Source organism: Bactrocera dorsalis, chromosome 5, assembly GCF_023373825.1.
Source record: "Bactrocera dorsalis isolate Fly_Bdor chromosome 5, ASM2337382v1, whole genome shotgun sequence".
NCBI classification, from domain to species: domain Eukaryota; kingdom Metazoa; phylum Arthropoda; class Insecta; order Diptera; family Tephritidae; genus Bactrocera; species Bactrocera dorsalis.
In genome coordinates this window covers 28,529,449-28,543,878 of record NC_064307.1, presented here as the reverse complement: position 1 = coordinate 28,543,878, position 14,430 = coordinate 28,529,449, and the positions used below count along the sequence as shown (strand labels likewise).

The 14,430-nt window shown below is 36.3% G+C and overlaps 1 protein-coding gene across 4 annotated transcripts in view; it reads right to left on the bottom strand.

The window, feature by feature from the left end:
• Positions 1-1,473: 1,473 nt before the first annotated feature.
• The window catches only part of LOC105225043 (uncharacterized), a 46,206-nt gene continuing 33,249 nt past the window's right edge, over positions 1,474-14,430 (bottom strand). For 3 of the 4 annotated variants that reach the window (XM_049459440.1, XM_011203354.4, XM_049459439.1), the window contains exon 3: positions 1,474-13,096. In XM_049459440.1, coding sequence (XP_049315397.1) covers positions 12,737-13,096 — 360 coding nt within the window. In that variant the 3' untranslated portion in view covers positions 1,474-12,736. The remainder of the gene's footprint in view (positions 13,097-14,430) is intronic. The other variant, XR_003845705.2, reaches the window with a different exon arrangement.

The following is a 14,430-nucleotide window of genomic DNA, read 5'->3' as shown; positions in this document are numbered from 1 at the left end:
AGTAGATTTGAGAGTTGCAAGATGCTTGAAATCCCTCTGTCGTCTGAAAATGCTTGCCTTTCATCGGCAAGGAAACATAAAAGTCCGGGGGGTTACATCTGGGTTGCAGGGCGGCTGCGGAAGTGTTGTGATGTCGGCCTTGTTTAGGTAACTGTTCACAAGACTACCTGAGCCGGGGCGTTGTCGTGGTGCAACTTGCAATCGGCTGCGATGTCTTGTCGGATCCGATTGACCCTACATTTGAGTCTCTTGAGGACTTCCACGTAAAACTTGGCGATGACGATTTGTCCAGGAGGAACAAATTCATGGTGGACGATGTCTTTGGTGTCAAAGAAGACAATGTGTATAGTTTTCACTTTGAATTGGCTCGTTCCTCCGGTCTTCATCAGCGATCTCTTCCCGGCCTTCTAAAAAGGCCTGGTGCCACCGAAACACACCACATATGGGTAAGCTTGCTTGATCATATCAAACGTCTCTGTCGCAGATTTACCGATTTTCACGCAGAATTGAATCGCGTACCTCTGCTCTAAAGAACGCTGCATTTTCGGCTTGCACCACTCACAGAAACGCGTCGCGAAAATGTATGTCCTGACTCTCCAGGTGCTCGGAAACAACTGACAGCCGTTTGTTAACTAGGAACGTCCTTCACCGAATCGAGTCGGTGCGCACACGCTGCCACGTACAGTCGTGGCTGAAGAAAATCAGTCCTATAACTTTCCGGACAAACCTTGTATCTTCATAAATTTTTTTTTTACTTATTAAGTAACCTTAAATCGACTTGAAAGTTGTTTAAATAAAACAAGGTGACTAGGAAGAACCAGGACAAAAATTTTCTTTTTGGATGCAAACCGTTTACGTTGTCAGATGAAGTTATTCATATAGATGCTATAAGAAATATACCGGTGGTAATATCCTTCATGCTACCGAAGTTCAAATATTTTCTTGTTTTATTGTTTTTACTTACCTAATGTACCAATGGTATTTTCTTTTTATAAATAAATGATTACCATTTAATCAAGAATATTGATTTTTAATCACTATAAGATCGTACACTATACCCGTAAAAAAAGGGGAAATAAATTAAAAATAACCAAAAGCAATTTGAATTAAAAAAATCTTTGGTTTGTTGAGCTTAATGCTTCTCGTAGCCTACTCTTCATGATATTATATACACATATATTATTTACTACTCATAAGCTAATTTTATATATTGTATAAAATTGTTTATACTTACTACTCGTTGAATTTAATTAGAACAAAAGTCGTTCGCTACAGATCAATTAAACCCAAATTTATTTCGGAATTTATGTTTAAAATATCTAACTTTGTATGTAAGTATCTATGTTATTAACGTTTATTGTTTTTTTCATATTGTTCATAGTCAATTATTGTGCTAATTATTTAAATTATTTCTATTATGTAACAATATCATACATAAATATCGTTTTTTGTTGCACACTACATATGGTTGTTGGTATGCACTTATTTTGAGTTATTACTAAGTATAATATTTCAATATAATTGTTTCACTACACATAAAAACTAATTTTGATTCTCTAAATCCTAGGGAGCTAACCATCTTGTGTGTCAATGTAAATCTAAGTCAATAAATTAGAAATATAATAATATATATAAATTTGGTTTTTCGTGGTAAGACTCTTCTAACATGTGTTTAATTATTTTTACCAATTCTTATTATTTATATTGTATATATACTTTGTATATTTGTATATGTATATGTTTAGTATATATGTATATGTGTTTGGAGATATATGTTTTATTATTTAATTTTAATTTTTTACAGTACATATTTCTCTTTGTGTGCGTTATGCACGATTTATCGTTATGTTTGTATAAAAAATGTAAAAAAACATCGTAAAATTAACAAAATCTACGCTCTAATTTCCACTGTGAATAAATATGCAAATTTGAAAGGCTAAACCAACTTTTTCCCTTGATACAATTTTTTTGTAATTAAATGTATGTATTTATGTTATTAGTGTCTGTGTCAGTGTCTGTATTCACATGAGGTCTTCTAATCAATGCACATATCCCAATTTATGAAATTTTTATTTGATTAGAGAAAGGTTAATATTTTTGGTAATTTATCGCTACAAAATTAAATTACTTCCCCAGTTATTTAGTATGTATTTATTCATAAATTATTAAATTTGCGTTATTTTATTAATTTTCAGATATATTATATTCACATACAAATATGAGTATTTTATTTATCTGTAGTGTTTATAAATTACCCACAGTTAGACTAATACTAAAAAATAATATTGAAACTAAATGAAGACAAAAATGAAAAAATTTCCAATGAAATTGTTTTGGTTCGAAGTTAATAGTAATCAGTCACTTCTCCTCACACTTGGCGATAGATAAATAATTTATTACTGTTCACAGGTATACTTTCAACCTTTAATTATATTCATATTTTTTGCTTAATTCCTCGAAAGCAATATCATTAGACTCTCTTTTCACTCAACTACTTATGTACTTTTGCCAAAAGTAGCAGTAATTAACGCCCTGATCTGCTTTGTTCTACCCTTGGTTAGCTGGAAACATTGCTTGGTCTAAAAGTCCAAAGTGCTAACCATCGAGAGAACTAAGACTTCCTAACAATTTGATTGATATGACATATAGTGCTGTGGTCAAAAATTGTAGGACTTTTTAATTTAAAATTTGAGTACGAGTATTATGGGTCACTTGCGCGAGGCTATTCGTTAAAACTATATAGAAATATGGGCCGATAACTCATGGTTTTTGCACCACGATTACGCACCGTCGCATACTGCATTGATTCTTCGTGAGTTTTTCGCCAAACTGTCAACCGGCCATCTTATTCGCCTGATTTAGCTCCGTGTGGCTTCTGGCTTTTCAGCAATTTAAGCATTTTAACTAGTGTTTCGAGGAATGAAAAAAACGTTGGCACAAGTGTACTGGGACCAAGGGGGGTTACTTTGAAGGGGACGATATATTTTGAAGTATAAATTCAAAGTTTTAAAATTACGAACAAAGACTTACTATTTTTTACTCATAGTAGTACCAGGTTGTTCAATAAGTTTTGTAGTTTGATAAGAGAGGGCGTTGCTACTAGCCATCTTTTGTTTTGTTGGTACACACTTTATATGAACGTATGTGAAGTTTCATTTCAATCTGTCAATTCATTCTTTGTTTACAAGCCATTTAGTGTCGCCGTGTCACAGTATTTTTTACAATGGAAAAAATTGAATATCGTGCAGTGATAAATTTCTTATTTTTGGAAGGTATAGCACCAAAAGAAATTCATGAACGAATGTTAAAAGTGTATAATGATTATTTTCCTACATTTTGAGCAGTAGAAAGATGGGTTGCTGAATTTAAACGTGGTCGTATAAGCCTTGAAGACGATGCACGTCAAGGACGTCAAAAAAGTGCATCAACGCCAGAAATCTTAGCCAAAATACAGGATACGGTTTTGAAAGACCGTCGATTGACTAAGAGAGATTTAGTAGAGGGTCTATACATTTCAATAGGCAGTGTGAGCGATATCTTCAGTGAAATTTTGAGTTTTAGAAAGTTGTGTGCACAATGGGTGCCGCATTTGCTAACAATGGAACAAAAACATATTCGAATGCGACTTTCTCAGCCACGTTTGGAGTGTTTTAAAGAGGATAAGGTGGATTTTGTGCGTCGATTCATCACTATGAATGAGACATGGGTCTATCACCAAGATCCTGAATCAAATTAAGAGGCTAAAGAGTGGTGTGAACCTGGTTGTTAGGCTTCGAAACGAGTTCATGTTCTGTAATCGGCCAAGAAGGTTATGACATCAGTTTTTTGGGATGCGAGAGGAATTTTGTTTGTGGATTACTTAAAAACTGGTAAAACAATAAAATTTTGAATATTATCGCAACCTTTTGGACCTGTTGAAGAAAAAAATTTGTGAAAAAAGACTCGGTTTGCAGAAGAAAAAATCCTTTTTGATCAGGACAATGCTACGTTTCAGAATAGCATATTGACAATGGCTAAAGTCCATGAATTAAAGTTCGAATTGTTGTAGCATCCACCGTATACACCAGATTTGGCCTTCAGCGATTTCCATGTGTTTCCAGAGCTCAAAAAATGTATGCGTGGCAAGCGTTTTTCATCAAATGAAAAGGTCATAACGGCTGTTGAAGCGTATTTTGCAGACCTTCCGGATTCTCACTTCAGGGAGGGGGTCCACAGAATGGAGGAGCGTTGAAGCAAGTGTATTAATGTTCAGGGATGTTATACTGAATAATAAAGTGTATTTTGAATCATAAAATTGTGTTTTCTTATCAAACGACAAAACTTATTGAAAATCTGGAATCACTAAGCTCTAGAGTAAATAAGTTGCTGTACTACTTCTGAACTAAAGTTCTTTTTTATCACTGTAAATCATTAGAATTTTATTATTATAGTATTAAATACATTGAACTTACAATTTGTTAACAAAAAAAAATATTTTTTAAATGTTTTCTCTCTTTTCAATCGTATTTTTCGTGCTACCAGGAAAATATTATAAATTCAGACTAGAGTTGTAATTTTTTTTTTAAGTTTGGAACTTTAGGCTTCAGATATGAATTGGAATTACCCCCAAATACCAAAATGTATCCGAAAAACGGCATTTTTTGCGATTAAGAGATTTTCTCAATTCCACTCGCATTGATGTTATTGGCATCGTCAAATGCAATATGTATGATAGGGTAGACCAAATTGTGCAAATGATTTTCTGTGTATGCTTTTTTTCCAAATTCATGGAAATCGCTACGCGAAAGCCAATAAAATAGAAATTAATTTGAAATAATATGGAGAGATTATGGGCAAACTTATGTCAGTAAAACTTTATTTTAAACTTTATTTTTAAAATATTTCATGTCTTCTTGCTTTTAGAATGTTATTTAACTATTTATTTCTTTATGGATAATTATATATATACATATGTATTTTGATATTCTTTATATGCATGTTTGTAGCAATATGTCGATATGTGCTCAATTCTTAAATTTCGTCTGCTTAAATTTGAATTGGTTTTTTGTAACTTTATATTTATTTATACGAAGATTCAATTAATTCAACACTTTATTGTAGATTATTTGCATAAAGTTATGATCTGATTGATAAAACATATTTCACGTTTTCATATTTCAGTTCAAGTTATATTATTTGCATTAAAAAGTTTCCTCAAGTTTGTAAGATTCTTTAGATTATTTAGTTTCATCTGAGAGTTTTCAATACTGTTCGGTTTGTTTTTGTGTTTTTGTATTACACGGTGTAGATGTTATTGAAATAAAAATGTTTTGCCATTGAAATCAATACTAACAAGCAAATAAAAATTGTAAATGTGACAGTGAAAGAATTTGAGTATTTCTAAAGAGTGTCAGCGGAAGTATTCTTTGCAAAATATGAAACGAATTAGACACTCAGTAAGTGTAGGCTGAGAACGTATTGAAAATAAGTGTAATTCAAATGCTCTAGTAATAAGGTAAGATTTTTTTTAGTTTTAGGCGTTCTCTAATTTTTGATTGCTGTTATCAATTGTTATCATGTGATAGACTATGTTATAAATACACTGTATTTCTTAGTGAGATTCCTTTAACAATCGGAAAATAAGGTTAAAACTACCGGCTGTAAGAATAATAAGCCAAGAAATTTGTAGATTTCCACCTCCAAGCTCCGATATCTTTCTAAAAATTGTCTGAATTTTTAAATACATTGGGACAAAAAAAGCACCCGGAAATTGTAATTAAATGCCCCGGGTAAATGATATTTCAAAAAATGTATTTTGCCAAGTTGGTAGGACTGTCCTTAATTACTATGCCAAATATGAGCGCGATCTGTCAACCAGTTTGTTTACAGCAGCTGCTTAAGTCGATACACCTCAGTAGTGCGTTGCGATTTTTACAATGGATAAAACTATCGAACGAAGAATTTGTCTTAAATTTGGTATTTCTAACCAAATTTAGTGTACGCAATTATTGAAAATGTAACAAAAGGCTTACGCTTATTCAGTTTTATTAAAAACACAAGCATACGAGTGGTACAAGGCCTTGAAAGATGGTCGAGAGATTGTTGAAGAGATGCCTCATTCTGAACGACTTTCGACCCCAAAAGTGATCTTTTGGCTGATGCCCAGAGTAAACTAAAATTAAAGAGGGAACACCTCTCCAGCCTACTGAGTGGCAGTGAAAGCATAACAACAGGAGATGATGAACCCGATTCCCCAATCGATGACGGTGGAACGGACGTTCCATTGCTCGACCATGAAAAAGTTCGAATAGCAATTACCTCCCTGAATAACGACAAAGTGGAAGGAGCTCTCCGAGCCAACCGAGGTTTCAGACAAAGCGACTCCCTGTCGTGCGTCTATATCAATCTACTTTTAGAAAAAATAATTGGAGCTGCAGGACTGAATCGAAAAGGCACAATACAAGTATTTTATAAGAGTGTACAAGTGCTGGCGTATGCCGAGGATATTGATATCATTGGCCTCAACAACCGTGCGGTTAGTTCTGCTTTCACCAGGGCAAGACGAGATATCTCCTGTCATCGAACAAACAGCCGTCACACTCGCTCCTTGGCTACCACGCCACTATTGATTTCGAAGTCGCAAATAATTTTGTATATCTTGGAACCAGTATTAACACCAACAACAGCCTCCAAATCTAGAGCAGAATAACTCTTGTCAACATGTGCTACTTCGGACTGAGTAGGCAATTGAAAAGTAAACCCCTCTCGCAACGAAAAGATCAAACTGTACGAGTCACTCATCATTCGCGTTCTGATATATGGTACAGAGGCATGGACGATGACAACGTCTGATAAGTCGACGTTACGAATTTTCGAGAGAAAGGTTCTGCGAAATATTTATGGTCCTTTGCGCATTGGCAACGGTATTCGATAGACGACATGGACATGGTTCAGAGCATTAAAAGACAGTGTCGTCCGAATGTATGAAAATACTCTAGCTCTGAAAGTATTCGACGTAGTACCCGCCGGGGGAAGCAGAGGAAGACTTCCACTTCGTTGGAGAGATCAGGTAGAGAAGAACCTGGCACTTGGTATCTCGAATTTCAAGAAGAAGAAGGATATGGTGTGCTGCTTGCGTAAGATAAGTATTAAAGAAATGGTAAAATAGCTCGACATATCTCGCGAGACCGTTCGAATTATTTTTGTGGATATTTTGGATATGAAACGCGTTCTTGGTCGACTTGTCCCGTTAAAGTTGATTTTTTTTCAAAAAAAGTACAATTGTGACCGAATTTAAAGCCAAAAAAGAAATGAATATCATCGATCAAACACTGTATTCTCCAGATTTGGGTCAGTGTTGTTTTTTTTTTGTCCCCCAAACTGAAACAGCCGTTTTGTGGAAATCGTTTTAGTCAATCGAAGAGATAAAACAAAAGTTACTGAAGGAGCTAAAGGCCATCCCAAAAACTGTTTAAAAAAGGGTTTCGAAGACTGGAAAAATCCTTGACATAAGTGAATTTCATATAGTGCAGATTACTTTGAAGACGACAAAATAAATATTGATGAATAATTAAATATTTTTAATAATTACCGGGTACTTTTTTGTCACAATGTATACAGACCAAACAACATACGTTTTGGACAGTGTCTTCATCTGTTGTTATAAAATCAATTGTATTAGAATTAAACAATATTTATGCATTATTAATGACGGAAGTTTCACTTCTTCTATCAGTCATCGGCTTTTCGTCTCCTTGTCGCGCTCTATATTGGGCACTGTAGGCTCAAGAAATACTAGTTCAACATTGGCATAGTCTCTTGCGTAAGTTGCCGGTTTTGCGACATGGAACAAGAAGCTCCAGAACACCTGATTCTAGTTTGCTTAGCAATTTGTAGAAACAGGTTCAAGGCCCTAGGATCTGTCTACGTGGACAGGGATCACATCACCTCCATTAAGCCCAGAAAGCTCCTGGAATTATTCAGGCCGCGGCATTTATGTGACCATATGTGATATAGGAGAGGACGCAATAGATCATGCGTCGCTGTGCAAAAACTCGATTATTTTCTATCTTTCTATCAGTCAAGTATTGTAGAAAATATTCTACCAGAAGAATATCGATCTTTTCTATTAAAGTTAAGTGTTTTGTTGATGAGATTGGTTTGAAATCGGATGTTGTTTCATTAAGCTAGCTTTTAGCATCACGTTTCTATAAGGCTAGTTTTCTTGCCAAACTTTCATACTCTCTATGGAAGACTCAGAAGCGTTAGAAAACTTAATACGTATACAATTCTGATCTGTGGAAAGTGTGGCTGCGAAAGAAGAAGCACGGATCTGCTTAAAGGCTGGAACATCTCCCATGTATTTTCTTTCGACAACATCATAAACCACTATAAAATAACGATTTCTTGTTCTTGTAAAATTAAAAATAATTATGTAGCCAAACTCGCCATCTATATATGATATTGAGAGTAATATTGATAATCGTACTATTTGAACTTTGGACTACATATTTTTTCGATGATGCAAACTCGAAGTTTATTGAAGAAAACTCGTTGCTTTCTTTATTCGAAGTAGAAAATGTAAATACTTTTGATTTTACAAAAGATAACATTAAAGGTAAAAGTAGGCGAATTTTAGAAATTATCTAATAAAATACGACTCAATATTTTCTCTGGTATGCATAGGTATAAAATTGCCTGAAGCTCTTTGAATCACAACTGATGGTTTGTTTGGTTCTATTATAGCAATATACCAAATTTTTGGAAGAATAATAATTAAAACGATAACAGGATCCCTGACGAGTGTCGAGTGTTGCTGTAAATTAAAAATGTTAGGCGGGCTGTTCTAAATAGTCCAATAGGGCTTATGGGTTTCAATTTTTGGCATACAATAATAAAAAAAAATATTTAGGAAGTGGTTTTGAACATAAATTATATTATAAATGTATTTCTTTAACTGCATATATGTATCACTATTGATGTGTAATATTACATACATATGAACCTACTTACATATAATGAGTAGGTACGTTTCTACTTGTGTTATGAGTCTTTTGAGTGTTATCTACGGTGTACAAAGTTGTGCTATGATATGACTCCATTTTAATATTTGTTCTCTAAATATATAAAATTTTTGAAACTAAGTATTCCTAATATAGAATATAAGTCTAATATTGTAGATTTCGTTAATTATAATTGTTAGCTATTCCATTTAATACCTTATACATCTATAATCATTCCGTCAAATATATTTAAAAACTGAGTAGCTGAATTGTGACATTGGCACACGGAATATTTGTTATTCTTTTAATTGGGGATGTTTTTTACGTGGCTGAAAGCATGCCCGACGATTGCAACCTATGTAAGTGTGCTCTGCCCAAACCACAAAAAGGGGGATCCCACAATTTGCGCCAACTGCCTCGGGATAAGCATGTAAGGTTCTATTGAGCGTATTGTGCGAAAGATTAAAGCCCACCGTCAACAAAGTCATTGGATCTTATCATTGTGGCTTCAGGTCTGGAAAATCAACAACTACCATAGATTCACACACCAACTCTTCGTCGATTTCAAAGCTACTTTTGAAAGCACGAAAAGGAACTGCCTTTATGCTGCTATGTCTGAATTTGATATATTATTTTTAGTGAAGCAAATTTTCTTATTGTGAAAAAAATGGATAAAAAGTAATTTCGTGTGTTTATAAAATATTATTACTTTTTGAAGGGAAAAAACACAGTTGGAGCAAAACCTTGGCTTGATTACAAGTTTCCTTACACTGCACCAAGAAAATCAAACATCAGGAATTGGTATGCTAAGTTTAGAAGTGGTGAAAAGCGCACCGAAGACGGAGAAGGCAGTGTATGCTCAAAAGAAGTTGTTATCGACGAAAACATCCAAAAAGTCCAATTCGTATTTTGGAAGATCGTCAAATGAAATTGTTCGATACAGCAGGCACACTAAATTTATCAATTGAATCATATCATTCACGAATGTTTGGGTATGAGAAAGCTCTGTACAAAATGGATGCCACGTGAACTCACTTTTCACCAAAAAGAAAGACGAGTTGATGATTCGGAGCAGTGACTGGAGATGTTAAATGTTATTAAAACCACATTTTTGCGCCGATATGTGATAATGAATGAAACATGGCTCCATTATTTCACTCCGAAGTTCATTCGGCAGACATCCAAGTGGACTGTACACGACGAACCCGTGACAAAGCGTGGAAAAACTCAACCTCGAATGAGACGGCTATGGTGTCTGTATTTTTGGATGCGCATGGGATAACTTTTATTAACTACATATGTACCTTAAAAAAAGAAGAACAATCAACAGCGACTGTTACATAGCGTTATTGGACCACTTGAAGGACAAAATCGCTAAAAACGTCATCTTTTGAGGAAAAAGGAAGTGCTGTGAAGGAAGGCAATGTATCGTGTCACTAGCCAGTGAAAAGAATAGGAAAAATCCATGAATTAGGCTTCGAATTGTTTCCGCATTCACCGTATTCTCCAGATATGGTCCTTTGGAACTATTTTCTGTCCTCAGATCACAAAAGAATGCTCACTGGTAAGATATTTTCGTCGACAGAAGAGGAGATTGCCGAAACTTAGGCCTATTTTGAAGCAAAAGAAGTTATGGAAGCTTTAGACGAGTAATTATCAATCTGTGTAGCCTAGCGTTGAGATGGAGCACAAGTACTCTCTTATTGATCACCACCTCGGCGTAATTGCTCCCTTTAGACTAACGCGTTGTTGAGAGTATACTTAACGAATTAGATGCAGGGGAGCAGCTCATTATAGATGATCTCCTACCAATACGCCCAAGTACTTAGCCAAGCCTTCTTGGCCGTGCATTTTGGCTTGACGTGATTAAATCACAAAATCCGTTTTAGATAGTGATAGATTTTGTTACAATTTGCATATGGGATGCATTAACTCATGTTTAACCTTACTTAAATGGTTTCAAACTGATTTTGCAATCGAAACAGTGTTTATATGTATGTTGGCCTAGAGCGTTTTTTCATCAGTATTTTTAACAATTAGCCATCTAGAGCGTAGCATAACTTTGATATCAGAACTACCGAACGGAGTCCAGAAACCAAAATTGCACTTGGTGGGCTGTTATAGTATCAGGAATGTAAAAACTATTCACATTTTCAGTCGACAGGGTTGCGTTTTCGTCATATCGTAGGAACACTGTAAACTATGGCATTTTCTCCTTGCTCTTGTCCGTTTTTGACACGTGCTCAGAAAATACGGAATCAAGCGACCACAAAACTGACAATGATGATGGAACGGACGTTCCATTGCCCGACCATGAAGAAGTTCAAATAGCAATTACCCATCTGAAAAACAACAAAGCGGCTCGGCCCGATGGAATTCCGGTAAAGCTATTCAAATACGCCGGCGTCAGCATGCATCAGCTTCTTTGTAGAAAATGGCCGAACGAAAGGAATTTAAGTGTGCTCAATCCACAAAAAAGGATACTTCACAATCTGCGGCGAATACCGTGGGATAAGCCTCCTCAATTGCCTCCCCTAGCGAGCGTATTGTTTGAAAGATTAAAGCCCACAGTCAACAAACTGATTGGACCTTATCCGTGCGGCTTCAGGCCAGGAAAATCAATAACTGACCAGATATTCACCAATCGTCAAATTTTGGAAAATACCCGTGAAAAGAGGATCGACACACACTACCTTTTCGCCGATTTTGGAGCTGCTTTTGATAGCACGAAAAGGAGCTGCCTCTTTGCCGCTATGTCTGAATTTGGTATGCCCGCAAAACTAATACGGCTGTGTAAACTGACGTTGAGCAACACCAAAAGCTCCGTCAGGATCAGGAAGGACCTCTTCGAGCCGTTCAATACCAAACGAGGTTTCAGAGAAGGCGACTCCCTTTCATGCGTCTTCTTCTATCTACTGCTGGAGAAAATAAGTGGAGCTGCAGAGCTAAATAGAGAAGCTACAATCTTCTATAAGAGTGTACAGCTGCTGGCATACGCCGATTCAATATCATGGGCCTCAACAACCGCGCCCTCATTTCTGGTTTTTGCAGACTGGATAAGGATGTAGAGTTGAGCTATATAAAGGTAAGAAAAGACAGAGTGTGTGACTGCGGATGCATGTAATAATTGCTATATTTTCAAGAAATGAAATTCAGTGTTTAAAAATATTTGACAAAATGCATATGTATACGTATGTGAATGACAGCTAAACACCCTCTCTTTTCTAATATTAAATATTGTTTAGGTTCCTAAGGAACCTAAATAATAATCACTACAGGTATGAAATTGAAATAAATATGATTAAATTTGTTAAAATCTAAGGATAAAAAATACAGTTATCACAAGGTTAGAGAGGGGAAAACTTTGTTCTTTGGTCTACACTAATATATGTAAATATATATATATCTATGTATATATATATATATGTAAGTAAATAAGTACGTATTGTATATATTTTGTTTGTATTTGTTGCTAAAACTAACTACATCTAGACTTACACGCCAACGTTTAGTTTCAGCAAAAAGTGTGTCACCGCAAGCTTAGAACTCTTCAGCGGCATCCACCACAACAAACGCGTGCAGTTCAATTCAACACTTGGTTGTTGTTGCTGTAACTCAGACAGACGTATATATGTATAGTATATACATTATTTACCTTACACATTGAAGTATAGTCGAGCCATCAGATTCATGCGTCTCGTTGCGCGCGCTTCCTCCTCACTATTCATCATCTGCAGGTATTGGAAAATTCTATCTCACAAAATCGTACAGACAACAAAGAGCGCCAGCACGAAGAATAACATCGCCACAATGTCTTTGTGCAGATTGCGGTCACGGTAAAAGGGACGCGTTGTGTACGATTCCTTGCGCGTCTTGCGGAAGAGCCACAATGGTATGATTAATTGCAGTATATCTGGCACCATAAAGCCGATATCTCGTACTATTTGATGTGCATAACCTTCGCCACGCACCACATTCATGAAGAACTGGTCGAAACTGCTGGCTGTGATGTGGAGTATGGCAATGCCAACAATGCAGAATACTTTCTTCGATGTGACCGTGTTAGTAGCGTTCGCGAGATGCATGACCAGCAAGGAAGATATCAATTCGGTTACCTGTAATAACATGTGAAAGGCAGAAATTACAGTTAATGCAAATGTTATTAGGTACAAATATATTATTGGTATTAGGTTGTTTTCTTATCGACTCCTATCTGTCCGTATAGTTTAGTTTTTTGTTGAAACTAAATCGACTCTTTGTGTTGTTCATGAATACTTCTCCAGTCGTCATCCCCTTCCTGAACCTAGTATATGAACGATTTTTTAACCGAGCGATTTTTGTGAATTAGATAGAGAAGCGAGGAAAGAGCATGTAATGAAATATCTCACGTCATCCAAAAAACGACCTGGCTAACAAAGCTCGGTAAAGCGAAGTCTGTACATAAGGAAGCGCTTACTGAGAGACCATTTATCAGGAGCGCAACATGCTTATTGTAGAGGAAAGTCGGTGGATACTGCCCCTCATACTATCGTGTCATGGCTTGACGAAGCCATTAGAGTTAAGGAATTCGTTGTTGGGACATTCCTTGATATTTTCGGATTTCTTAATTGCTGTAGGATTTCTTAACTCCAATAAAACGGAATGGGGCTACGCACGAGCTTGACGAAATGTGAGTAGGGGAACCCGACAAGGTGTAGTTTTCTCTCCTTTTCTATGAATCGTGGTAGTTAACGACCTGCTTAAAAAACTTGAAGATCGTGGCTGCCGGAAGTAGCGCTTATGGTCAAAGAAAAGTTCCTCAGTACCATGTACGAGTTGGCGCAGGGGTATCTCAGCGTCGTAAGAAAATTGTCACGACATCAACCCACATAAAATCGAGATGGTTTTATTTACTTTTATTTTTAGAAGGTACGTTTTATTTAATTGAAGATAAAAGATCCCGTGGCGCTTATCCTGGATAGGAAGCTTTCATGGAAGCCGAATATCGAAGATAGTGCAAAAAAGGCGTCATGGCTCATCAGCATGTGTGGTGCACTACGGACCACTACAACCATGGCACTTAACGCCATCTTGCATATATTGCCCGTAGACATTTTCGAAAGGTGTATGGCTGCGAAAGTTGCTATCGGTCTCAGAGAATCTGGGTTCTTAAAAGAACACGCCCGAACTATGGCGGCTTCTTCTATGCTAATATACGGCGAGAGATTAATGGGTGGGAAGAAGTTGTTGGAGGAGAGGTGTAGTGTGCTTCCTTACGGATGGGTTGAGGCTTCGGGGAAAGGCTGGTGGAAGGATTTAGTGACAGGAGCTCTCTATCAACTCCAGCTTCCGACTTCCTGAGTATTACAGTATTTTCCAAGCCGAGGTCGCAGCCATTAAGGCAGCAGTAGATTTATTGCTCTGGAGTGTAGCCTCCTTCAGAGAAGCTCAGATAGCAGAGCGGCGATAC